The 26,996-nt window shown below is 40.0% G+C and overlaps 3 protein-coding genes across 5 annotated transcripts in view; 1 reads left to right on the top strand and 2 right to left on the bottom strand.

Moving 5' to 3' along the window:
- The window catches only part of APPL1 (adaptor protein, phosphotyrosine interacting with PH domain and leucine zipper 1), a 31,762-nt gene extending 29,616 nt beyond the window's left edge, over window positions 1-2,146 (top strand). For 2 of the 3 annotated variants that reach the window (XM_080671799.1, XM_080671797.1), the window contains one exon: window positions 1,111-2,006. In XM_080671799.1, coding sequence (XP_080527925.1) covers window positions 1,111-1,257 — 147 coding nt within the window. In that variant the 3' untranslated portion in view covers window positions 1,258-2,006. Of the gene's footprint in view, window positions 1-1,110 lie in introns of all 3 variants that reach the window. The other variant, XM_080671798.1, reaches the window with a different exon arrangement.
- Window positions 1-26,996, bottom strand: part of DNASE1L3 (deoxyribonuclease 1L3) — a 969,732-nt gene that overhangs the window by 145,874 nt on the left and 796,862 nt on the right. The window lies entirely within an intron of this gene.
- Window positions 6,943-26,038, bottom strand: ASB14 (ankyrin repeat and SOCS box containing 14; the record flags this gene model as incomplete). Its single annotated transcript, XM_080671796.1, has 9 exons — window positions 6,943-7,354; window positions 8,597-8,750; window positions 10,290-10,833; window positions 11,814-11,985; window positions 15,634-15,879; window positions 19,330-19,488; window positions 19,585-19,718; window positions 20,167-20,226; window positions 25,917-26,038. 9 exons carry the CDS (start codon window positions 26,036-26,038, stop codon window positions 7,176-7,178), a joined length of 1,770 nt encoding a protein of 589 aa, XP_080527922.1. The 3' UTR covers window positions 6,943-7,175.

The following is a 26,996-nucleotide window of genomic DNA, read 5'->3' as shown; positions in this document are numbered from 1 at the left end:
CGTCTGCCCCCTGCTGGTCAGTGCACATCATAGCTACTGGTCAATCAGTCGACTGTCTTCCCCCTGGTGGTCAGTGCATGTCATAGCAAGCGGTTGAGTGACCTTAGCATATCATTAGCATATTAGGCTTTGATTGGTTGAACAGATGACTGGACGACCAGACACTTAGCATATTAGGCTTTTATTATATAGGATAGTGTATAAATACATATATATATATATGTATATATATATATATTTATTAATGTTACCAGGAGCGTCAAATTATTGTCCAATAGAATAATTTTAAGCTAGACAAATATTAGAACAAAATCTGGAGAATACATTAGATAGGTCATGGTTGGCAACTCATTAGTCAACAGAGCCAAATATCAACAGTACAACGATTGAAATTTCTTTTGAGAGCCAAATTTTTTAAACTTAAACTTCTTCTAACGACACTTCTTCAAAATAGACTCACCCAGGCTGTGGTATTTTGTGGAAGAGCCACACTCAAGGTGCCAAAGAGCCGCATGTGGCTCGCGAGCCGCAGTTTGCCGACCACGGAGATAGGTGATATGAGATTGAAAAAGCCAGTTATGGGGTGTGGCATTGACAGCAGTGGAAAAGATAACTGGGATATTTAATGAGAACAGATCAGCAGGAATTGTCAATGGAGTGATGTATGGACAAAGGAGAGGGAAGTGGCAAAGATGACATTGAAGTCAAGGCTTCCTGGATAGATTAGGCTGAAGGAGGATGACAACTGATTTAGCAAGGTAAACTGGACAAAGATGGAGAAGAGGGCGCAAAGAGGGAAGGGATGTGCAGTGATCCATTAGAGCGTTTTACTGTGGAGTATGGCGATAACAATGTCCTGAATTTGGTTATTGACCATAATAATGGAGAAGACCAAAGTGTTGGCTTTTATAGGATTTATAGAATGGAACCAGAATTCACTTCGGTGCTGCATTTGTTGTTGTAGCCTTTCTTCTCAGTAAGTTGCCAGAATTATGCATTATTTTACAACAGAAGGATTGAAGTGATTCTCAAGTATGTATTTTAACTGCATAGTTTTCCATTTGATTGCAAATAATTAACTTATATTTTCTTTTCTGTCTTTTCCACTAGGACTTAGAAGAACAAAGTCGGTTGATAGCTGCTTCCAGTAGACCAAACCAAGCCAGTAGTGAGGGGCAGTTTGTTGTCCTTAGCAGTAGCCAGTCAGAAGAGAGTGATTTGGGAGAAGAAGGAAAGAAGAGAGAGTCAGAAGCATAAACTTATCCTTGCTTTTGGTTGATAATTCTCCCCTTCAAATTTATTGACAGTTTCTGTGGTGAAATGACTCAAGGTAACAACTCTGTTGAAATATCATGGAGGAGACTAAAGTTTATATTGGCTTATTTGTTTTAACTTCATTTAAAAAAATAAGATTGACCTTGATGACTTAGGTTTGCATTGATTTCTTTTCCTCAAGAATAATATGCTATGCAGTAACATCAAATTCCGTATGTCTAAAAGAAACCTGTTCATCTCCCTAAAATAGATTGCTGAGGAATTGCACTTGCTCAAGCCTTTTCCCCTTCAAATTGTGAATTTATTGTAACTGGCTATGACCATAAGAAAGCATTTATTCTTCAGCTTCAGATATTCATGGTTACACTCCCTCTCTTTCATTAAGAACATTTTGTCGGTGGCACGCTTTCCCTCCCAGGACCACCGCTGCACCTTTCCTTTCTGAAACCTCTTGTTCCCCCTCAAGCACACATTTCCTAAACTCTAAGGAACCCCAGGAGACTTGCAACCTGGGAGTATGGGCAGTGGCATCCCAGGCTAACCCCTGAACCTGTCTCCAAGGCCCCCTTTTCTCTGACTTTCCAGTGAGCTGACAGCCCCACCTGGGCTCACTTCTTTCACTGTGACTTTTATTTCTCAGTGAGTCTACACAGCCCTGCCGAGGCTCTGTTACTTCTTCTGTCCTAAGCCCTTCCTGTTTCACTGTTCCCAGCTTTAATAAACGTACATTCAAAAAAAAAAAAAAAAAAAGAAAAGATAATTCTGTTGGTAGTGAGGAAGCTTTCGCCTGAATAGGTTCAACACTCTTTATACAGAGAATTGTACAAGTTTGCAAATATTTTAACAATATTAAATGTGCAATAGAACTTTTATAAAATAATTAGAAAAGACATTTTAGACTTAAGATTTTAAATTGTGGCAGGTGGTACTACTGTTGATTCAGGGTACTTTCTTGGATTGCTCACATTTCTCTGATGTACTACACCTGGTGCCATTGGGAAAGAAGCTTAAATGTCAGTTCAATTACTGTTACAGCCCTGGGCATTTTATTATCACAGTCTTAGTTCTCAGGTTGGTACTTGAATTATTGCTGCAGAGCAGTAATGGTTAAAATAAGATTTTGGAATTTATAAAAAGGGATTTTTGTTGTTGTTGAAGTACATTTTAGATTAAGATTTAACATGTAAAGATATTGTTAAAGGGTAATACATTGTATTTTCTGCATTGAGTGAGATACTTTTTATTGAAAATCAAGTGACATTTCAAAAGTTCTATAACAATTATGTTTTCTGCTTAAAGTGAAAATTCCCAGAGATTAACTTAGAAAATGTAGTCTTCTAAATTTCAGATTGATAACCATAGTATTTTCATAATCCCATGTTTTGATAACATACTGATCACCACTTTATATACACAAAGGCAAATAGCTAATATAGGATAATAGAATAAGTTGCACTAATTATTGTAAATACATATATTCTTCAAATGAGTGAAATGTCTCATTCCATGAAAGACTAAAAAGGAATTGAATGCTTGGAATAGGAGGGTTGACCAAGGAAGGATTTTAGCATGGTGTTAAGGTTAAAATGACATTCTCTACTGCCTACTTCTATGTCAACAACTGATTTTTTTTCTTTACTCAGATTTTTAACATTGCTGATAAAAATTATGTTCCTGTGTTTCATATGTAAAAGTATATGTAGACAAGTTATATTGAATGAACTATTACAGTTATACATTTAAAATTTTCAAGATATCAGCCACTAAAACTAGTTTTAATTTTTTAAAATTTTTTATTTATTTTTTTAATTGATTTTTTTTTTTTTAGAGCAAGAGGAAGGGAGAGGGATAGAGAAATAGAAACATAAATGAGAGAAACTTCATCGATTGGCTGCCTCCTGCATGCTTCTTGCCGGGAATCGAGCCTGCAACTCAGGCATGTGCCAATGGGAGAGAGAGCGGGGGGATTGAACCAGTGACCTCTTGGTTCCTGGTGACGCTCAACCACTGAGGCACACCGGCCAGGTAAGACTAGTTTTACAAGGGAAAAAAGCCTTTTGTTTTTTTTATTACAGTTAATTTTTAGTTCTGAATTAGAAATGGCATTTATTTAGTTCTTACAATATAGTGTGACTGTTTCACACTTTATGTACACTGTTTTCGTATGAATGGGATAGGTGTTTATATATAAAGATCATGATACTCTTTTATCCATGTGCCAAATGGGAATAATGATTACTTGACAATCATTGTGAAGCCTTATGTTACCAAAACATTTAGTAAAAAATAAAAAAGTAGAAATTTATGGGATACTTTTTGAAAAAAGTTTTTTTTATGCTTACTAAAGGAAATGCTTTCACAATAGCTTGTGTATTGTTCCTTTTATGGAAGGTAAATTTTCTTCTGTGGTCAGCACTTGATTAGTCTTGCAAGTCATGCTTTTGGGACCTTTTTGAGAATTAGTAAGCGTTCCGTTTCATTAAATCTTTTGTTAATACTACGAAGTTGTCAACTCACTTAGCTCAGATGAAATTTGTCACCCAACAAGGGGAGTGGTCAGCATTAGGAGGCAGTTTTACTAGGCTGGTGCTTTACCTGGTAGCGACATACTGACCTTTATTAGCACTCTGGTCAGTGAGGTAGAGTTAAGGGTACTGGAAGGCATAGGGCTGCTGGACAGACTTATAGTTCCTTTAAGTTACATTTTGATAGGAATTTCCACAATCACACAACCTGTCCATAAGTCAGACTAAAGCACATTCCAACACCCTACAGAAGTTATGTGTGGGTTTAATAATTTTAGATGATTCACCTATTCCATTACTAGGACTGTATGAACTATTCCATTACTGCTGATATTTAAGCATCAACTTTAATGAACTCTTTTTGATTAAAGAAGGCTGCCCATGGGTTTCTGCATAATGTTAAACTTTATCTTTGTTACCCTTTGAAATCCCTTCTAGGTTTGGAATGCTTTGGTGTTAATTGAATTAGATTTTGGGATCTCTTACTCAGATTCAAACTTATACTTAATGTTTTGTATTTTTTCTTCTTTTTAAGAAATTAACCAAACAGATTCTTTAAAAGGAAAAAAATTAAGTCTACCTAATTTGCTATGTACTCTGCTACCTATATGAATGTACCAATGGTAATGAAGTCAATAGATGTTAGGAAACAAGTTATTCCTTCTCCCTTTTAAAATGTTCAAAACTTGCTAATAAGGGACTGAAACCATTACCTTAAACAGAATCCCCAAAGTCAGTGTAGTTTTTGCCATGTCTATAATTATTACTTTGTGATTAATTTCAAAAGAATTCTCAGCCTTACAGTCTAGGGATGGTAGATTTATTTTACCTTTATGCTTGTGCATATCATTCTATGTAACATATAATCTTGGGTGGTAAAGGCATCAGTTAATTTTGACTTATATGTAGGAACTTGAAGTATTTAAGAGTTAAATCTTATAAATGCTGACAGACCCTAAGAAGCCATGTATTATATAAAACCTTCCGCCACCTGAATTAATAAAGTGAAAATATTAACATTGGTTTTGACAACAACCTCCTAGCATTCAAACTGTACTTTAAATTTTCAAACACACTGACTGTAGCAAGACATTCATTTTATTACTTGCAAGTTTGGTTTTCTCTTCTTTCATGAGATTTTCTTCTTCTACATTAATAAGTAATACATAAAAATTTGAAACTGGAACTATATTATACTTTTTAACCAATCTCTTGTGGCTAAACTCATATGTAATTCAGTTAATATAAGAACTAAGTTATTAATCTCACTAACATGAGATTAAGTTATAACATATGTAAAACTGCTTTATATATTTGTAGTGTAAGTGAATTGATTAATTCTTATTTCACTGATGCTATTAATCATGCAGCACTGAATTCATGCTACATTTACCTTTAGAATTGGATTTGAAGAACTCAGTGTAATTGTGGTATACATGTGGGGTGGAGAACTTACTTTTTCATTTTGTCAAAACAGATATTCTCTGACAAGGCTTCAGAAACTATGCTGTTAGGAGATTTTTAATGTATAATAAAGTCCATGATTTTTGTACCATCATTTTCGTATGAAATATTTGACATGTTCTGAATTTTATTTCTCCAAGTAATTTCAAATGATGCTTATACATCTAGCCCCATTGCAATTCCCTAACAGCTAAAATGAAAAAAAAATTGTCACTCATTGAAAAGTAATACTAATTCTTCACTAGTGACTTATTTATCTTTTAGAAAAATAAAGAGACTTCTCAGTAATTACCCTGGACATGTTACAGACAGTGTGACTATGTATACTTTCTATGTGTGGTTCTATTCAAAGAAATTCCTCTCGTTTAAAGGTTATTGAGTACACCAGCTTAAGTGTCTTGGGCCTGTAGTTGTAATATTACTGCATATTCATCCCATGTGCTCTTTAGAGTTTCCTGTAGCATTTACCAAGTGGTTTTCTACTACTGGGAGTTTCTGTTCTTGTTTTGAATTTTATAAAATATATATACACTTTTAGAAAGTCCGGGGGGGTGGGGGTGGGTGGATGGAATTAACTTTAGAATTATGATATAAGTGTATGTATCTCCTAAATATCTTCTATATATATATAAGGCTAATATACAAAGTGTCCCACCGGGAGTTAAACCAGGAGACTGGGAGTTCAATTGCTCGCTATGATGTGCACTGACCACCAGGCCGTGGCATGGAACAAAGGAAGGCCCCAGCCGATAGCCGGAAGGCCCTGATTGGCCCTCATCACTGGCCAGGCCTAGGGACCCTACCCATGCACAAATTTCGTGCACTGGGCCTCTAGTATTTGTATATTGACATACATATAATTCACCAGTCACAAACAGATCCTATAATTTGATTTAAAATAATAAAATCTATGCCAGCTGGTTTTGCAATTTTTGAGAAACTATTATTAAAAAAAAGTTAAGTCTGTGCTTATTCAAATAGTCTATATAGCCATGAATCACCACATGAAAAATATAACTTCAGTTCACCTAAGATGGACTGTATTATGCTAAGAAAGTATACTAAGACTAAACATGTAAACATTAGGCCATAGCTGATTGGGCCTGTGGTGAAAAGAAGACTGTCATCCTACCTCTCTGTGCTTCCTGTTGATGTGCCATCTAAATGCTACACAGCTGTGGCTGAGTGAATGTCTTCTGTTTCCTTTCTCACTTTCCACACATAGAAACCTGTACTTAACATATAGCATAGACAATATAGAAATAAAAATTTAAACTAAGATCTTGTAACTACTTCTACATCAGTGAGCCCCTCCTTATGTCCAGTACTTGTCTAATAGGCTCAATATAGAAATGATAAGCCATCATCCGTTTGAAAACACTAATTTCTATTCCAGTGATCACATTAACCAATAAATGGTAATCCTTAACCAGGGTTTTTTGGAAAGGGATGCATTATTTCCCATTAACAATGAAATTACAATTGATTCTATTTTAATTAACCCACCTCACCTCAATACTAGACTCTGCAAGTAAACAGATACTAAACTGGCCTTGCAATCACATTTTGTAGTATATGTACTTCTCTATAAAAAGGATTGCTGTTAATCATCTTGCATTGTCAGAGGTAGCATCTATTGAGCATGTAGAAATATGTATTCATACACAATATTAGATCAATATTTAGAATTGATGTATTTCAGTTAATTGAAATTTTACTGTTTGATCTTTTTAAACTGCTTTTCAGAATGCTAGCCATTGATATATTGAAAGGCTATGTTCAGAGCAACTTTAAAGAATGTAGACTGAAGGTTTTAGTTGCTAGGTAAAGTGAGAAATAGGAATCGTATAACAAGTCAAATTTTAAGGAATACAGCTAAAGAACTATACCTTTCCAACCAGAACAGTTTGATTACCAGGTTCCTGTGAAAAATCCTTGTTCATAAAGGTCATATTCTTTGTAAAGGACATAAGCTTTTAGACGATTGGGTAATGGAAGAAATGACATGAAGACAGGGCAGCGCAAATGCAGACGTCCCATACACTTCCGGATCTTTAGGCGGCACAAATGTTTTAGGGAACGAGGGTTTGCTAAAATGAGAGAGAGAGATTATCCAAAAGGAAAAAGAATTGATTTTTTTTTTAAATGACTAGGGTTTAGTTAGCAAATGTATTTTATTATGCTCAAGCCATCAAAATTTTCATTTACTGTGACAAAATGGGAATTTAATAGGGAAACAGCTTTTTATTCTCACTCAACCCTTATAGAGAATGATTTTAGAACCATGTCAAGTTAGAGTCCAAGGACCAGCAACTGTTGTGGGTCTGGCCTGTGAGATCTGAAGTTCTTAAATCTGCCACCTCTACCCAGTCCTGCCCCTCATGGTCAGGCTAAAAACTGAAGACCACTACTCAGGAGGAAATTAAATGAAATTCTAATTTGACTTGGTTCTACTGTGACAGAATTTGGTTTGAAAAGGTCATTTGATATCTTTGCTTTTCTCATCTATGTTTTTATGGCCATTTCATACCTTTTAATTCCTCTTTCTACACTGTTATATAGGATTAGGATAAAAATAATACCTACCAATATAATAGTGCAAATTAAATATATTTACAAACTAACTATTTTTTTTCTTTTTTTCTTTTTTTTTTTTTATTGTTTGAAGTATTACAATAGTAGTACATATGTCTCCTTTTTTTTCCCCCATTGACCTCCCCCGGCCTCCCCTACCCCCCAGTACATGCCTTTACCTGCCCCCCTGCCCCGCCGCCCCAGTGTCTTGTATCCATTGGTTATGCTTATATGCATGCGTACAAGTCCTTCGGTTGATCTCTTACAGGCCCCCCCCCCCCCCCAACCTCTCCTGCCTTCCTGCTGTAGTTTGACAGTCTGTTCAAAGCTTCTTTGCCTCTGTATCTATTTTTTCCCCCATTTCTTTCCTTTAAAAAATCTTGCCTCTGCAGACTAGAAATAAACATAACAATGTTTGAGTCCCAATTTCAATGTCCAACAGTTCTGAGTCCCCGTTTCAATGTCAAACAGTTCCTTATGTGTACATGTCAGCAATGATATCTGGATGGTGGGCACATGGTGGCAATGCAGGTCCGATCCTCCCTGGTTTGGTCCTAGGCAACCTGCTGCGACGCACAGCTGCTGAGTGCTAGCGTGGCAAGGCGTCAGTCAGCGTCTTCCACAAACTACCATTTTAAAGATAGGAATAGTATTTTTCTTGGTTTCGTTAGGTCAAGTTTTTAATGAAGAGAAAAATGTTTTATAAACAAGTAAAAATTCAATTAGTATTTTTTATAATCTTCTCAAATGATACTCACTCAAAATATTATGGATTTCTGACCAGAGCCCCTGTTTCTGGAGCACAGCTTTCAACTTAGAACATATCCGAACTTGATCAACATAATCAAGCATTACTCGAACAACCTTTCCAGAGAGATGTTGCAGCCATGACAAAGTTATTACTTCACAGAACTGAGAAAGAAAATCAGAACTATGAAAACTTAAGTATTTATTGTTCAGCATAGTAATCAAAAGAGCAGTAAACTCAGAATGCAAGGTCTCAAGCTTCTCATTTATAAGCCAGGGTGCTGAGCAAGAAAATCTATTTCTTAGCTTACTATTTGGAAAAATATTTACTGCTATGTCTTCAGAGCTACGTGAGATGTAACGGAGGTGTGAAAGAGACTATTATCTAGTATCTATTATCCCCTCTGCTTGGCCACGAATAAAGGTTGTCTTTCATTTGTGCTGAGATGTGGCCACCTGGGTTTTAGCCAATGAGATGTAAATGGAAGTGTGAGCAACCCCCAGGATGCCCTTAAAGAAGAGCAAGGTGTGTGCTGCTTCCTCTGCCTGCCTTCCTGGTGGCTGGAATGTGAATGCAGGTTTCTCTTGTGAATTTGTGGAGCTGTCCAATTAGAAGGCTGTTTACTTCCTGGCCTTTATTTATTTGAGAGAGGAATGAGCCATCTTATTAGAGCCACTGTTAATTTTGGGTTTTCTATAATTTATAACCTATTCCCACCCTGTTACTTGAGGGATCTGATAGTTTCTATCTTTAATTCACATGGTCTTACAGATGTCCATGTAAGAAGTCAAGTAACACTATGTGAAAAGTCAGAAAATAATACGAGATATATGCCTAAATACCAAATCCTAAACTAATCATAGCCTAAAAAATAATAAACCATACAATATTTTGTCTTTTACTTTTCAGAACTGATTCAAAGTACTTTCTTCACTCACTTATTTTCAAATGTTACTATGAATTCAAGTGTCTAGAGTGCATCTACTGTGTGCTAAGCACAGATCTGTAAGTTGAGGAAAGTGGTGAACAAGAGCTTACATTCATGTATTTGTGGAGGAGACATAATCAGTAAAATTTTAAAAAATTCAGAAATGATAAGTGCTATCAAAGAAATAAACAGTGTTATAAGAGAGTGATTAGGGAAGGAAACTTAGACAAGGGCCTATTTGAAGAAGTAATGTTTGAAATGAGACCTGAAGGGTGGCAGCTGTGTAAAAGTGGGAAGAGCCCAAGTTGGAGGAAGGGGAAGTCTAGTGTGATGAAAACCAAGAGAAAAATGCCTCAAGGAGGGCATGATCAGTTATTGTGATTCTTTTTTTCATCAAAAAGGTGACTAAAGAAAGCCACTTAATAAATTGTTAGTGCTAAAAGAGCCAAAAACCTAGGGGTGCAGGTATTGGGAACCCAGAAGCATTTTAGCTAGATAACTTACTCAAAGAAAAAGCATCATGTATACGAGACCACCTTCATTCTCGAAACATTGCTCAGATGTTGCTTCATTTGTGAAACTCCCTACGTTGAGTTAAATTACTGTGTTTTTTTTGTTCTGTTTCTGTATCTTTTACATCTTTCTACTATTGTGTTTTTCCCATTTAAAATCCAACAATGCACTCTGGAGAGGATGAATGGAGTCTTCCCTAGTGCTATGTCAGGGCCACTGATAATGACAACATAAGGTGATACAGCCAATACTGTGGACTCACCAGAGTATCTTTGATAACTGTAGATGTCCACCCCTCAAAAGCATAGATACGATGAACTTTGTCTCCATGAGGACAATCAAAGCATCGTTCTGTGTCATACCCATAATTCAACAGCATCCTGAGCATGACTTCATCTTTCAGGGTGTATTGCAGTGCTGATGGGAAGTGTAACGGGTTGACTCTGCAGAAGTAATTTACATTGGCCCCATGCCGTAGCAGCAGACTTATCAGCTCATAGTTGCCCATCCTTAGGGCTACCTGGAGGCAGTTAACTGGGTCTTGGTTAGGCAGGGCTCCGGCACGCAGAAGCAGCTTAACTGAAGAGAGGTCACCATTTGATACAGCAAAATACAAAGCTGACTTCCTATGGTCATCATAGTGTTTGCGAATTCTCTGATCTAGCATGAAATTTACATCAAATCCAGCCTGGATGAGAAGTTCAAGGCATTCAGGGTGTGCTCCTGCTGCTGCACAATGAACTGGACTGATGCCACTCCGCTTAATTGCAACAAAATTCGTAACTGGAATCAAAATCTTCAGAGCTCTGAAAAAAAATCCAAAGTGCATAAAAAAGAAAAAAATATTTTTAAAGATGCAGCTGGGTAGCTCAGTTGGTTAGAGCATCATCCTGATACGCTAAAATTGCGGGTTCAATCCCTAGTCAGGGCACATTCAAGAATTAACAAATCCACATTTCTCTCTTTTCATCTCCCTAAAAAAGATGCAGCATTAAAAAAAAAAAAAGATGCAGCGTTTTATACTAGCACTGGATGGTATTAGTAGTTCCTGATTCCAAAAGCTCAGATACCAAGTAAAGCTAAATGAAACTACTGTCTAGATTACAAACTCAGAATTAGCCCAGGCAATGAGACTTGAGGCTCCTCATATTGCCTAAAGACCTGATAATAAAATAGTTTTGTGTCTCTTCAGTGGCTACAGAATGTGACTTACTTTACCACTTTCTAGGTCAAGAGTTTATCTTTAAAAGGGGTACTGGAGCCCTGGCCAAGTAGCTCATCTGGTTAGAGCATCATCCCAATACACTAAGGTTGTGGGTTCGATCCCCAATAAGGGCACATACAATAATCAACCAATGAATGTATAAATAAGTGGAATAAGAAATCAATGCTTTTTCCTCTCTTCCTCTCTCCCACCCCCACTCTCAAAATCAATTAAAAATTAATAAAAGGGGAGGGGGGGAAATAGATCAACCAAAGGACTTGTATGTATGCATATAAGCACACCATTGGACACAAGACACTGGGGAGGGTAGGATGAGGGCATGTGACAGGGGCTAGGGGAGGCTGGGGGAAGGTCAATGGGGGGGGGGAAATGGAGATACATGTACTAATATATGTAATACTTTAAACAATAAAAAAAATATAAAAGGGAAAAAATAAATAAAAATTAATAAAAGGGATATTGGAGTTGCAGGATCAGAGATGAAGAATATAAAGTTCCCAGAAGCTGCTCCAAAAAAGTAGCTATTATTTCTATTATTTTCAATAATGTAATTGAACTTACAACAAGTGGCCTCTGTCGGCTGCCACATGAATGGGTAGGTGGCCTGAATTCTTAGGGACATTGGCATCAGCTCCATACTCTAGCAAGAGAGTCACGGAGTCTGCATTTCCTCCACGAGCGGCTTCAAGTAAGATGGAAGAAGAATCTGAGGCCTGGCCACGAGCATTAGCTCCTAAGAGGAGAAAGAGTCTTGTTATGCTAAAAGTCTTTTCCACTGTATTGATTAAGCATTCTTAAAAACATATCACCACTACCAAAAAGCAGTTATTGAACAGCCACTTTAGCAAAGCACTAAGAATCAATGAAATAAATGTACCTCCTGCGCAGGCAGTTTATAATCTAGTTGGGGAGGGGGGAAATTGTGTAATCTCTATAAATAGGTTGGCTTGCAGAGTAATTTTAGAAGGTTTTTTTTTTTTTTTAACTTGGTAATTCCAGGAAAAATAATTGCATAAAAGGTTGTTTTATTTCCAGACCAGTTTACAAAAGCCCACCTAACTCAAAGCACACGTACATAGGATGTACTAACACTTTTGTTGAACTCTGCCATCTATAGATGCTATGGTGGAAAGGGTCCTTTTTCTGTTTTAACTTGTTCTTAGGGAGCTGTTCATAGTAAGAGACATTATAATTGTTTTTAGTTGAAGTTTCGGACTGCTGATAGTGAAAAGGACAAATTGTAGCTCCCTGTATGGGAAATGTCATGTGAGTGGTGGGGTGATAAAAGAGTGCAGGCATATCTCAGATATATTGTGGGTTTGGTCCCAGACCACCATATTATAGCGAGTATTGAAATAAAGCTAATTGTAATCGTTTTGCTGGTGGAAAGTCTTGTCTTAAATTTGTAAAAAACACAACGTTGATGAAGCACAATATAGTGAAGTGCAATAAAACAAGGTGTGCCCGTGTAGGTACAGGCAAAATGCCCTCCAGAAGATCTCAGGGCTGGGGTTGTGAAAGGAACCAGGGGTGAAAAAAGGAGAAAGGAGTTTAGGGTCAGCTGTGGAAGACCTCTTAGTAAAATGGGCTTTAAAGAAAGAGTAGCATTGGAATGGACAAAAGGAGAGAGCATTCTGGGTACATTCACAGCTCCCATAAAAAGATGCAGTGACTTTGCCCTAGCTGATTTTCCTCAGTGGTTAGTGCGTCAGCCCTGGGACCGAAGGGTTGTAGGCTTGATCCCAGCCCCAGTCGGGACACCTGTGGGAGGCAACCAATTATTATGTCTCTTTCACATGGGTGTTTCTCTCTGTCTCTCCTCCTCTCTTCCATTCTCTCTAAAATAATCAATGGAGCCCAGCGGGTGTAGCTCAGAGGCTGAGAGTCGACCCAGGAACCAAAAGGTCACCAGTTCAATTCCCAGTCAGGGGACATGTCCAGGTTGCAGGCACGATCCCCAGTGGGGGGCCTGCAGGAGGCAGCCGATCAATGATTCTCTTTCATCATTGATGTTTCTATCTCTCTTTCCCTCTCCCTTCCTCTCTGAAATCAATAAAAATATATTAAAAAATAATAAATGGAAAGAATATCTTTGGGTGGGGAGTAACAACAACAAAAAAAGATGCAGTGACTTTAATTTAGGACAGACTCCATGGTCATTAGAATATAGTGCTTGCCCAAGGATCCTGTTCCTAGAATGCAAGAAGAAATCCTATCTAATAAAAGAGTAGTATGCAAATTAACCACCACTCTGCTATACCTACAAGTCACGCCCACCAGCCAATCAGGAGCGAGTATGCAAATTAACCCCAACCAAGATGGCTGCAGCCACGGAGCTGCAGGAGGCTTGGGTTTCCCTGGCAATGGAGAAGGCCAAGCTTTCCGCACACCCTGGCTGGCCCAGGCTTCCACTTAAGGATACAAAATTTCAATTACAGAAGATAAATGAATCCTAACAAAAATGGCAGCAGCCACAGAGCTGGAGAGAGCAGGAGGCTTGAGTTGCCCGGGCGATGGAGGAAGCCAAGCTCCCACAGCCCTGGCCTGCCTTGGTCTCCACTCAAGGCTACAAAGTTTCAATTATAGAAGATAAATAAATCCCAGATACCAGGGCCTCCGCTTGGGTCGCCGGGGGGTGTGGCCAGCCTGCAAACCACCACAGGCCCCTTGCCCAGGCCACCCCATACCCCAAGGCAACCCCCACCCTGATCCGGGACACCCTTCAGGGCAAATCAGCTGCCCCCCACCTGTGCACCAGGCCTCTACCCTATCTAATAAAAGAGTAATATGCAAACTGACCATCACTCCAACACACAAGATGGCTGCCCCCATGTAGTGAAAGATGGCTGCCCCCATGTGGACACAAGTTGGCCACCATAAGATGGCCAGCAGGGAAGGGCAGTTGGGAGGGACCAGGTCTGCAAGGGAGGGCAGTTGTGGGCGATCAGGCCAGCAGAGGAGGGCAGTTGGGAGGGACCAGGCCTGCAAGGGAGGGCAGTTGGGGGCAATCAAGCCTGCAGGGGAGGGCAGTTAGGGGTGACCAGGCCGGCAGAGGAGGGAAGTTGGGGGCAACCAGGCCTGCAGGGAAGGACAGTTGGGGGGGGACCAGGCCTGCAGGGGAGGGCATTTAGGGGTGACTAGGCCTGCAGAGGAGGGCAGTTAGGGGCAAACAGGCTGGTAGGGGAGCAGTTAGGCATCAATCAGGCTGGCAGGGGAGTGGTTAGGGGGTGATCAGGCTGGCAGGCAGAAGCAGTTAGGGGCAATCAGGAAGGCAGGCAGGTGAGCAGTTGGGATCTGGCAGTCCTGGATTGTGAGAGGGATGTCCCAGATTGGAGAGGGTGCAAGCTGGGCTGAGGGACACCATGCCCCCCCCCTCCCGTGTATGAATTTCATGCACTGGGCCTCTAGTGTCTAATAAACTTCCATGTAATGAGTCTTCATTATGTACTGGTTCCTTTATATGCACAACAATTTCTAAAGTTCACAACACCCTAAAAAGTAGATGCTAATATCTTCATTTTAAAGATAAAGAAGCAGAGGCACATTGAAGCAAAGTGACTTCCCCAGAGATGTACAGCTGGTAAGCAGGGTAGTCAGGATTCATGTGCAGGTGGGCCAGGCCAGGGCCCATTTCTCTGATACCATGTTGCTACTCAAGCAATGCAGGTTAGTAAAGTAACTCAATTTGGAATGAGTCAGATGTGGGTTCAAATCTTGATTCTGCCATTCACTAGCTATGTCACTCTGCAAATAACTTTGTAAGGGGGTCATTTAAGGGGAATGCTCACTCACACCTCACTTATGTCAACCAATACTGGTTTCTTTGAAGGGTTAATGATTTAACATCTGTTGGCACTCCTCTTTCTTTATATTTTAATTAATGATCTATAGAAAAAGTTACTCTTTTTTGTGTAAAGGATCCAATGCTGCTATTTTAGGATTTTCAGTAGCTAATTTTAACACATACTTCTTCCAAGTATTTATATTAGGCTTAAGTAAAATGTTAACTATTATTATTTTGAAGCTTTCCATGAGGAGGAGAACGCTTACTGGTTTGCCTATGGTAGTGTGCTGACGGTATAGAAAAATCTTGCTTTGCTCTAGTCGGTTTGGCTAGACCAGGTGGGCCAGGCCAGGGCCCATTTCTTTGATGCCATGTTGCCACTCAAGCAATGCAGGGTAGTAAAGTAATGTGATTTGAAATGAGGTGGGTTCCATCCCCAGCCCCCATCGGGGCACATGCGAGAGGCAACTAATCAATGTGTCTCTCTCACATTGATGTTATTCTCTCCCCCTCCTCTTCTCCCTCCCTTCCCCTTCTTAGTGGGGATTAAAAATTAATTAACTAATTAATTGATCAATTGAAAAGAGAAAATCTTGCCTTTCTGCAGTAATATTTCCATGATTTCAGTGTGCCCACTTTGGGCAGCAAGTGCGAGAGGAGTGAATCCGTAGGAGCTCTGTGGGTCAGGGTGAGCCCCAGAAACCAGCATTAGTTTCACCAGGTCCCGTCTGCCCAGTCTGGCTGCTTCGTGGAGAGCTGTCCTCTCGTTGGCGCACTGCAGATTGACATCCGCCCCGTGGCTGATCAGCAAGGACGCCATGTCGTAGGAGTTGTGTAGAACAGCTGGGGAATGAGAAGGGAGGTAGGCATGTGTTCAACAGGAAATTAAGGCCAGAGTGCCCCTCAGGCTTCTTGAGGAGCTCTTCCTATTACCCACATGTGCCAGCATTTTGTGTTTGGAAACAGATTATAAAATGAGGTATATATCAAATAATATTAATAGTGTTTTATATCAATAGGCTATTTGTTTTTCTGTAAGACATGACCAATTATTCATTGTCTTATTGGTGGCTTATGTGGCTGAAAAACAGACATAAAACTTTCATTTATAATTTTTAAGTTTCAAGAGAATCGGAATGTCAGTACTCAGTATAGTCCTAGAAGTGCTTATAGCTATTTTAAAAGTAGAAAAACAAAAGCAGCAATATTTAGGCAATTATTTTTAAGGTTACATTTTGTTAATTAAAATTCTCTAACTGGCTTTTCTGCATTTATGCTGTTAATCTTTAACCCTTCAAGATTCTAAAACACCTTAATTTATTCATCTCCATACCCATTTGCTAATTATTTGCATGGACTGAGGACTCTTGCGAGTGCCAGATGCTGAATCAGTATGAATTCTGCTCATAATAATGTGCCACAGAAAGGGCTCTAACTGCTCCAAGACTGAAATACAGAGTGCCAAGGGTGCTGGGTCCTTTCTAATTCACTGAGCCGGCACTTAGTGTGCCCTTTCATTCTGGAACACGTGTACTTTGTTTTGGAAATCATCTTCTTGACTTATTTCATTGATGATGTACTGCTGCCACCTGGTCTGGTCTCCTTCTTGCATTCCTATTATTCCTATTATTTGTCCTTCTAGTTTTCTTATTTCTTCTTCTTTCCTATTTTCTATTTCATATCTTTTTATCTGGGAGCTTTCCTAAATTCCATCTCCCAGCATTTGTTTTGAGTTTTAATTTCTGCTATCATATTTTTAATTTCCAAGAGTTGTTCTTTTTGTTTTGTTTTGTACCTTAATTTTTTTGGTAGCTGAGGAAAATAATTATAATTTTCTCCTATGTTTTATTATCCCTAAATAATCTATTCCCATGAAGTTGCTTATATTTGTTTCTTTTTCTTTTTTAAAATATATTTTTATTGATTTCAGAGAGGAAGGGAGAGGGGGAGAGAGATAGAAACATCAATGATGAGAGAGAATCATTGACAGGCTGCTGCCTTGCATGCCCCACACTGGGGATTGAGCCCACAACTCAGGCATGTGCCTTGCTTGACCTGGAATCGAATCTTGATCTCCTGGTTCATAGGTGGATGCTCAACCACTGAGCCATGCTGGCCAGGCTATATTTTTTTCTTGAAGACTTTCCTCAGATAGTCCTTGGCTCTCTGCTCATGATTAAGAGTTGGGGACTAAAGAGCTGATTGGAAATTTTAAACATTGGGTGGGACTTGTTGACTGTGTGGTCTTAACTATAGGTTGATATGCCTAGGCCAGTGGTCGGCAAACCGCGGCTCGCGAGCCACATGCGGCTCTTTGGCTCCTTGAGTGTGGCTCTTCCACAAAATACCACGTGTGGGCGGGCACGTACAGTGCAATTGAAACTTCGTGGCCTATGCGCAGAAGTCGGTTTTCGGCTCTCAAAAGAAATTTCAATCGTTGTACTGTTGATATTTGGCTCTGTTGACTAATGAGTTTGCCGACCACTGGCCTAGGCCATTTGTTGGAGAACCCCCAATTTCACTATTTTTCTTTCTTTCTTTTTGTAGATCAAATTCTCCAGAGAAGCCTCCTTTTGGGGGGTAAAGTTCTGGCTGCCAGTTTATGGAATCCTGGTCAGGATGAGGGCTGGGAGGTCTCAGCCATATTTGCTTAATTCCTCTAGTATTTTTAATTCAGTACTCCCACCATTGCCTAATATTCCCCAGTGCAGAACAGCTCTGTTTAAACTATCCAGAGAATAAACCTACAGAATTTTGCTGGGGTTGGGGATAAGGGATCTGTCCCAGCAGGGTGGATTGGGAGAAGTGATCTAGAGATCAGACTACTTGTTTCTTAATAGTTTTAAACCAATCCTTCTATTTTATTTTTTAAAAATAAGATTCCTTTATTTATTTATTTTGTTTTGTTAATCCTCACTAGAGGATATTTTTTTCCATTGATTTTTAGAGATAGGGGAAGGGAGGGGGAGGGACAGAGAGCTGATAGAGACACATTGATTGACTGCCTCCTGCACAAACCCCAACCAGGACCAGGGATCGAGCTTGCAACTGAGGTAAGTGCCCTTGACCAGAATCAAACCCGGGACCCTTCAGTCCGCAAGCTGATCCTCTATCCACTGAGCCAATCTTCCTATTTTAGCTGCCTGTTCTTCCCTATGCTCTATAGGTAACTATTGTCAATAATTTTCAGGTCATTTGATAGAATTGTGTTTTTTTGTCTTCCCCCCAATTTAGGATGTGGTTTTCTTGTCATTTCATTCTCTAGTTGTTGTTTTTTTTTAAATATATTTTTTTCTTTATTGATTAAGGTATTACATATGTGTCCCTATTCCCCCATTGCCACCCCCCCACCCCACTCCCGTTCATGCCCTCACCCCCTTGGTGTCTGCGTCCATTGTTTATGCTTATATGCATGCATACAAGTCCTTTGGTTGATCTCTCCCCCTTACTCCCACCCTCCCCTACCTTCCCTCTGGGGTTTGAGCATCTGCTTGATGCTTCTCTGTCTCTGGATCTGTTTTTGTTCATCAGTTTATGTTGTTCATTATATTCCACAAATGAGTGAGATCATGTGATATTTATCTCTCTGACTGACTTATTTCACTTAGAATAATGCTCTCCAGTGCCATCCAAGCTGTTGCAAATGGTAGGAGTTCCTTCCTTTTTATAGCAGCATAGAATTCCATTGTGTAGATGTACCACAGTTTTTTAGTCCACTTATCTGCTGATGGGCACTTAGGCTGTTTCCAAATATTAGCTATTGTACATTGTGCTGCTATGAACATAGGGGTGCATATATCCTTTCTGATTGGTGTTTCTAGTTTCTTGGGGTATATTCCTAGAAGTGGGATCACTGGATCAAATCATTCTCTAGTTTTAAAAAAATTACGTTTTGTTGTCTCCTCTCATGTTCTTCCCATTCTTTTGTATCTTATCCCCATAAAACAATTACTTAACTATAATTTTAGTGAATACTCAGGAGGGAGCAAAATTAGGCATTTGTATTCAATCTGCCATCTTTATCTGGCTGCTTCTTCCTGCTCTGCTTTCTTGCACCAGAATTAACTGGCTCAATTAAGGCACCATGCAAAATGATCAGTGCCTAACTTGGCAGAGATTTTGCATTAGGCCACCTCACAGGCCAGTCTGTGGATAGCTCCAGGTACCTATGTCTGATCTGCTGGGATGAAGTGACAGGCTGCAGCTATGTACAAAAAGCTGCCTTTGACAGCTGTTGGCATGCAGGAGACTCAGAGCCACAGACTCTTCTCCAGAAACAAGATGTTACTTTACCTGTAAGAAGTGGAGAATTGCCTTCAAAATTCTTGGCATTTGGATTACAGCCATTGAGAAGCAGAAAACTGGCATTTTCTAAGAGGCAATTGCTGACAGCCAAAAAAAGTGGTGTTTCACCATTGTGGGTGGTTTGCTCCCGCACGCTGGGTTTTGAAGCTGAAATAAATCCGTTAGACCACATAGGTTAAGATATAAAAATAAATGTGACATTTACTTCTCGAAAGTATCAGAGGCATTATAAAGGGAGTTTACCTTTCAGGGTTATTTCCAAAATGTTCGTATTTAATTGCACTGCAGCCTTATGCAGAGGAAGCCGGCCTATCTCATCTGCTTCATCAAAAGCAGAACTGTACTTGGTCAAGTGGGACAATGCATCTTCCTCACCTGTTAACAAGTTAAATCAGAGCAGATTCACATTTGGCACACATACAGGGCAGCCTATGCTGCTCCAGAATTCTACCATCAGGGTTAGTATATGAGACAACGTGATTCCATCACCATCTTTTATGAAAGACAGATTTAAACGGCACAGGACAAAAAGCAGCATGGCCCTTCCCCTCTCATTCCATCCACCACGCCCTGTGAATACCCATCACCTTGTTACATCAGAAAAACAGCCCTGCCCACCAAGAAGCCTGGACTCTTTGCTAAATTGTTCTGAAGTATTTTCTCCTAGGAAAGACCACACCAGACTCTTGACAGTCAGCTGAGGACCCCATGTTGTGCAGCATTTGGGAGAAACTGCTTCTAAGCTTCCAGAATGTAGAGGGAAATCCTGCCAGTTGTCATCGTCACCTCTACCACAAGCTGAAGGGGATAGAATAGGAAGAGTACTTAACTGTCTCTATTGTTTCCACTATCTTCTTACAGTCAGGGCTCAAAAAGGAGTGGAAGCTGCGTAGGAAAGAAAAACATGTAATTCCCAAAACTTAGGAAAACACGAAGATATCTGACATAAAACAAAAGGAAAAAGTAAAGGCAATAGTAGTTAACCAGGGATAAACTCGTAGGGGAGGTAATGACTGAGGCTTAATAGAAATACTTCCAAAATGTAGTGGGACCCTCAACATGTGCGTTTGGGGAAACTCCTCTCCCACGTGTCCTCCCTTGTTATGGCAAAGACTGTGCCAGAGCCTGGATCACAGCAAGCCCTTAATCATGCTTTCTGAACGGAATCAAACCTGCTAGGACTGAAATGTCATCCCATGATAAAAGGTAATGGCTACTCTATAATGTCAATGATTCTAGCCAAAATTATTATGTAAAAATATAGTAATTGACCCTGGTGTAAGTTTTAAACAATAATCATGATCAGAATTTGGGCTAAGAAAACACTATTGGCAGTTTCTAAACTATCATTTTTATTAAAATATCTATATATATAAAAGAGTAATATGCAGCCAAAACCGGTTTGGCTCAGTGGATAGAGCGTCAGCCTGCGGACTGAAAGGTCCCAGGTTCGATTCCGGTCAAGGGCATGTAACTTGGTTGCGGGCACATCCCCAGTAGGAGGTGTGCAAGAGGCAACTGATCGATGTTTCTCTCTCATCGATGTTTCTGACTATCTATCCCTCTTCCTTCCTCTCTGTAAAAAATCAATAAAATATATTTAAAAAAAAAAAGTGTAATATGCAAATCGATGGGTCGGCAGAACAACCAGAACAACTGCTCGACCAGTCGCTATGAGGCACACTGACTACCTCTCGGTCCCTCCCCCTGGCAGGCAGGCACTGATCCCTCAATGGCGAATGGGGAACTGGGGGGGAGGGGGTGGTAGCGGCTGCCAGCAGCCAGGGAAGATGGCCCTAATCACAGGCCAAGCCTAGGGACCATACCCATGCACGAATTTCATGCACTGGGCCTCTAGTTTAAAAATAAAGTTTCAAAGGTTACTTATGAATACATTATTTTTAAACCTAGAAAATAGAGATTGCTACCTCCCCATTTTCTTTGATTACTCAATGAATCCAACTTGAAGAGAATAAATTTCCTTAGACAATCTGTCCTACTTACAATTTGGTCAATTAAATTCTCGAAAGCATTTAAAACTGTACTTAGAGATTTAGTATTGTATTTGTGTTTTATGGCTGCTGTAAGAAATTGCCACTCACTTAACTGGCTTCAGATAACAACGTTTATTATAGTTCTGCAGTTCAGAGGTATGGAATGGGTCTCACTAGGCTAAAACCGAGGTGTTAGTGGGATTGTGTTACTTCTGGAGGATCCAGGGGAGAATCTGTTTCTTTGTCTTCTCCAATTTCTGCAGGTCTCTCTCGTTCCTTGGATCATGGACACCTTCCTTCCATCTTCAAAGGCACCTTGTGGGGTCACACTGTCTACCCTGCCATCTCTCAGGGTGCCTCTCCTCTGCTTCCTCTTCCATTTCTCAGGATCCTTGTGATTACATTGAGCCCACCTGGATAGTCCAGTCAATCAATTAGCAGCTTAACTCCACCTGCAGCCTTCATTCTCTATTGCAGTGACTTTTAACCTTTTCATCTCATGGCACTCATAAACTAATTACTAAAATTCTGTGGCATACCAAAAAATATACTTTTTGCCAATCTGACAGAAAATAGGCATAATTTCGATTGATTTACAAAACAATAATTAATAATAGTAGTAGTAATTACCTACCCTTTTTGCTCCAAAGTGACTTTTTAAAAAATTAGGTGCCTATGCTTGTATATAAGGATTTCTGGTACCAAGAATTAACCAATCAGATGCAACATTATTCTGTGACGCGACCAAAAAGTGCAATTGTATTATATGACTTATATATAGGGTGTGCCCCAAAAATGCATACACACATTTTGAATAACTATAAAGGCAGTATTTATTAAAATACATTTTTAAAATTGAGATATCAGCTGTTAAAGTGTGTATACATTTTTGGGGGAACATCCTGTATGTCTGGTTCAAGACAGGCATTCACACCAGATAGCTATTATTGTGTTGGCTGTTGTCATTTTTTTTATTTGATACTGGAAGGGGAAAAAGGTGAGTGCTCCTGACTAAATAGTCAAGTATTGCATGTTTTTAAAATTCTTGCAGCCTGGCTGGCATGGCTCAGTAGTTGAGCGCTGACCTGTGAACCAGGAGGTCCTGGTTCAATTCCTGGGCAGGGCATATGGCTGGTTTGCAAGCTTGATCCCCAATAATGAGTGTGCAGAAGGCAGCCAATCAATGATCCCATCACTGATATTTCTCTCTCTCTCTCTGCCTCCCATCCTCTCTGAAGTCAATAAAAATATATTTAAATAAAATAAAATTCTTTCGGTACATCAGTTGAAAATTGCTGCTCTATTGCCATGTAAGGTTACATATTTACAGGTTCTCGGGATTAGTATGAGGGCTTTTTTTTTGGTGGGGGCATTATTTTGCCTATCTCAAGTGTATTCTAGTTTCCTAATTCCTTCAAGTGCCTGACCAAATCATCAAGCCTTCCTAAGTATCATATTCAAGTTTAATAAATGAAATTTATAACTATACTCAACTATAATTTCTCTAAAACTTTTTATTACTCTTAATCAAAATCTCATACCTTTCAACTTAAAATCATTATTTCAAAGTCAATTACTCAATGAACTTAAATTTTTTTAATAACAATATTAATATAACAGATAATTAACGAACCCAATTTCTTTACAAAACTTTATTTAATGATTATTCCTAAACTTAACACAAAAGTGTAGGATGCCTGGCTTTTTACTTACTAGCTCTGTGACCTTGGGTAAGTCTTAGTCCCCTTATCTCTAAGTAGGGATAATATTACCTACCACATCAAGAGGTAATGACAATTAGGATTTAAATGAGTTAATATTTATGAAATGCTTAAAACAGTATGGCCCCATGATGTGTTACTTTTTAATTTTTATTTATTTACTAGAGGCCTGGTGCATGAAATTGGTGCATGGGGGGGGGGTGTCCCTCAGCCCAGCCTGCACCCTCTCCAATCTGGGACCCCTCGAGGGATGTCCGACTGCCTGTTTAGGCCCAATCCCACTAAACGGGCACTTGGACATCCCTCTCACAATCCAGGACTGCTAACTCCCAATTGCTCACCGGCTTGCCTTCCTGATTGCCCCTAACCTAGGGGTGGGCAAACTTTTTGACTCGAGGGCCACAATGGGTTCTTAAACTGGACCGGAGGGCCGGAACAAAAGCATGGATGGAGTGTTTGTGTGAACTAATATAAATTCAAAGTAAAGGAGCGGAGGGAAGAGCAAGAGAACCCTCCGCTCTTTCAGCTCTGCGGGCCAATAGAACAGCCGAACGGGCTGGATCCGGCCCGAGGGCCGTAGTTTGCCCACAGCTGCCCTAACTGCTTCTGCCTTCCAGCCTGATCACCCCCTAAGCACTCCCCTGCCAGCCTGATTGATGCCTAACTGCTCCCCTGCCAGCCTGTTTGCCCCTAACTACCTTCCCCTGCAGGCCTGGTCACCCCTAACTGCCCTCCCCTGCAGGCCTGGGTCCCCCCCAACTGCTCTCCCCTGCAGGCCTGGTCCCCCCCAACTGCCCTTCCCTGCAGACCTAGTTACCCCCAACTTCCCTCCTCTGCTGCCAGGTCACCCCTAACTGCCCTCCCCAGCAGGCTTGATCGCCCCCAACTGCCCTCCCTTGCAGGCCTGGTCCCTCCCAACTGCCCTCCCCTGCTGGCCATCTTGTGGTGGCCATCTTGTGTCCACATGGGGGCAGGATCTTTGACCACATAGGGGCATCCAGCTTGTGTGTTGAAGTGATGGTCAATATGCATATTACTCTTTTATTAGATAGGATTTAATAGTTTGTTGATTTTTAAATGTTTTTAAAAATATTTTTATTGATTTTTATTTTTAGAGAGAGAGGGAGAGGGAGAGATAGAAATATCAATGATGAGAAAGAATCATTGATTGGTTGCCTCCTGCATGCCCCCAACTGGGAATTGAGCCTGCAGCCATGTGCCCTTGACTGGAATCGAACCCATGACCCTTCAGTCCACAGGCTGACATTCTATCCAGTGAGCCAAACCAGCAAGGGCGTAAATATGTTTTTTATTCATTTTAGAGAGAGGAAGGGAGAGGGATAGAGAGAGGTAGAAACATCAATGAGAGACATTGTTTGCCTCCTGCATACCCCCTATTGGGGATTGAGCCCAAAACCCAGGCATGTGTCCTTGACACAGGAATCGAACTGGCAACCTCCTCGTGCATGGGATGATGCCCAACCAACTGAGCCACACTGGCCAGGATGAGTGTGTTACTTTTAAAAAAATACTATAGTTTTGATGTACTTCAACATCCCTCTATCTATGCTAATAAAAGGGTAATATGCTAATTAGACCAGGTGACCGGACATCTTCCAGATGTCCGTCTTCCTTTTGGACAGTTAGGGGGCGACCAGGCTGGCAGGGGGGCAGTTGGGGAGCAGCCAGGAAGGCCGGAAAGGGTGCAGGAGGGGGGCAGTTAGGGGGCAATCAGGCAGGCAGGTGAGTGGTTAGGAGCCAGCAGTCACAGATTGTGAGAGGGATTTCTGACTGCCGGTTTAGGGCCGATCCCTGTGGGCCTAAACCGGCAGTTGGACATCCCCTGAAGGGTCCCTGATTGGAGAGGGTTCAGGCTGGGCTGAGGGACCACCCCCCCCCCCCATGCACGAATTTCGTGCACCAGGCCTCTAGTTTAATTATAAAATCTCTTGGGGTTAAAACACATTTATCCAGTTTTCACTCCATCAGGTACATAGGAGTCACCATCACAAGCAAACAGGGTTTATCACCCTTGAAAAACAATAGTAACTACTCAGGGGGTTGAGGTTGCTGATCAGCCAGAGAGCATTTGACTAGGTAGGCTCAGCTGCAGACAGCCCATTTCCAGGGAGATTTTCTTATACTATTGAGGTTCTTTTCTAGTGGTGTCATAACAGATCTCTAAATCCACACCCTTCAGAACCAGTTAGTCTCTTCTTCTGGATTTAAGTTTACATAATTCCTCCTTTTGATTTGAGATTAAAGGTTGAAGATAATTTTCTATGTGTCTTGGTTAGATTTATGTGTTTCCTTAGCCCCCAAAAGACAAGATGCACAAGAGTTCTCTAGCCTTTCATATTCTCATGTGTTTCTTCTTTCTGATTATCAGTCTGCATCTCCTTACCTTGATTTGCTGCTAACCTCCTTCAACTGTTTTCTTTTCTTTTTTAAAAAAATATATTTTATTGACTTTTTACAGAGAGGAAGGGAGAGGGATAGAGAGCCAGAAACATCGATGAGAGAGAAACATCCATCAGCTGCCTCCTGCATGCCTCCCACTGGGGATGTGCCTGCAACCTAGGTACATGCCCCTGACCGGAATTGAACCTGGGACCTTTCAGTCCACAGGCTGACACTCTATCCACTGGGCCAAACCAGCCAGGCTCAACTGTTTTCTTTACTGCCTAATTAAATTCTAAATTATGTCCAAATTTTTTTCTGTTTTGTTAGGCATCAACTCTCATAGATATTTTAAGTATATGTGCAGCTCCTTGAATTCTGACCCTTTCTCCTGTTTTTGTCAAAACACTAGTGTCAACTCCTGAGTACTTATGCTACATTGGTAATGAGATACCATTACCTCTCATTCCCAGGTGCCTGCTGTGCAGTCCCTGGCTTGCGAATATCCTGTAAACTCTGTTGAATGATGAGTTGGGTATCAAAGTCCTTGTCTAAGTCTTCATCACTGGTGTAATTATCCATATGAAACACCTACAGATTTAATTTAAAGTCAGAATGAATTAAAAATATTTTTCTAGTTGGGAAAACAGATTATCAACTGCTTAAAATTATACATGAAATTCAGAAAACTACAAAACTGATAGGATTGATAAATGAATAAAATGCAAAATCTAAAAAACAAGATATTCATTTAAAATGTTTTCATAGACTTATTTTCTGAACCACCCAGATTCAATATAAATTAGAAGTTTTCATGAGTAACCATTTACTTAAAGCTTATTCAGGAAAACGACCTTTCATATGTCAGTACCATTGTAACTTTGCAAATGCTTATCTTCATCTATTTTAGACTTATGAGTTTTTTTCAGTGATTATAACACTCACTCAAAAGAACATCTTTTCTACATTCAGTGAAAGTTATGCTGAAAAAATATGTTATTTAGTTAGTAAATATTAAACATGAACATGTTATAGGAATAAATAATACAACAAATAATAGGAATAGTAGTAGTACAAACCAATATATTTTAGTAGGCAATATCGCAATTGTTTTAAAAGAACATTTCAGTTTTAGCATAGAGTAAGTTTGATCACATACCAAAGACTTTTTACCTTCTGTTATCACCTTTAGGACAGCACTGGAGTTTTCACTGTTAAAGATTAGCACATCAGAATTTTCATTTATATTTAGGATCTCCACTCCGCTGTAATGACTATTCCATTAATAGCTTTACTATAAATACTTGATCATAAGACAGTCTGGCACATTCCCCTTGTTTTTTCACTCGTGGTTTAGCTCTGTTTGGAAATATGATCTCTTTTCTTCACTGCTATATTCATCAAGCTTAAAGGATTAAACATTGTAATTCCATTCTTGGAACAAATGCTTATTTTGCAGGGGGATGTCCACATGAAGTGAATTCATTCTCTTAAGACTCATGTACACAGCCACTGCAAAACAGAATCAACTTTCTACTTA

The sequence above is a fragment of the Plecotus auritus genome (assembly GCF_963455305.1).
Source record: "Plecotus auritus genome assembly, chromosome: 6".
NCBI lineage: Eukaryota > Metazoa > Chordata > Mammalia > Chiroptera > Vespertilionidae > Plecotus > Plecotus auritus.
The sequence above is the reverse complement of the archived record's forward strand: the minus strand, read 5'-3'. Positions and strand labels throughout refer to the sequence as shown.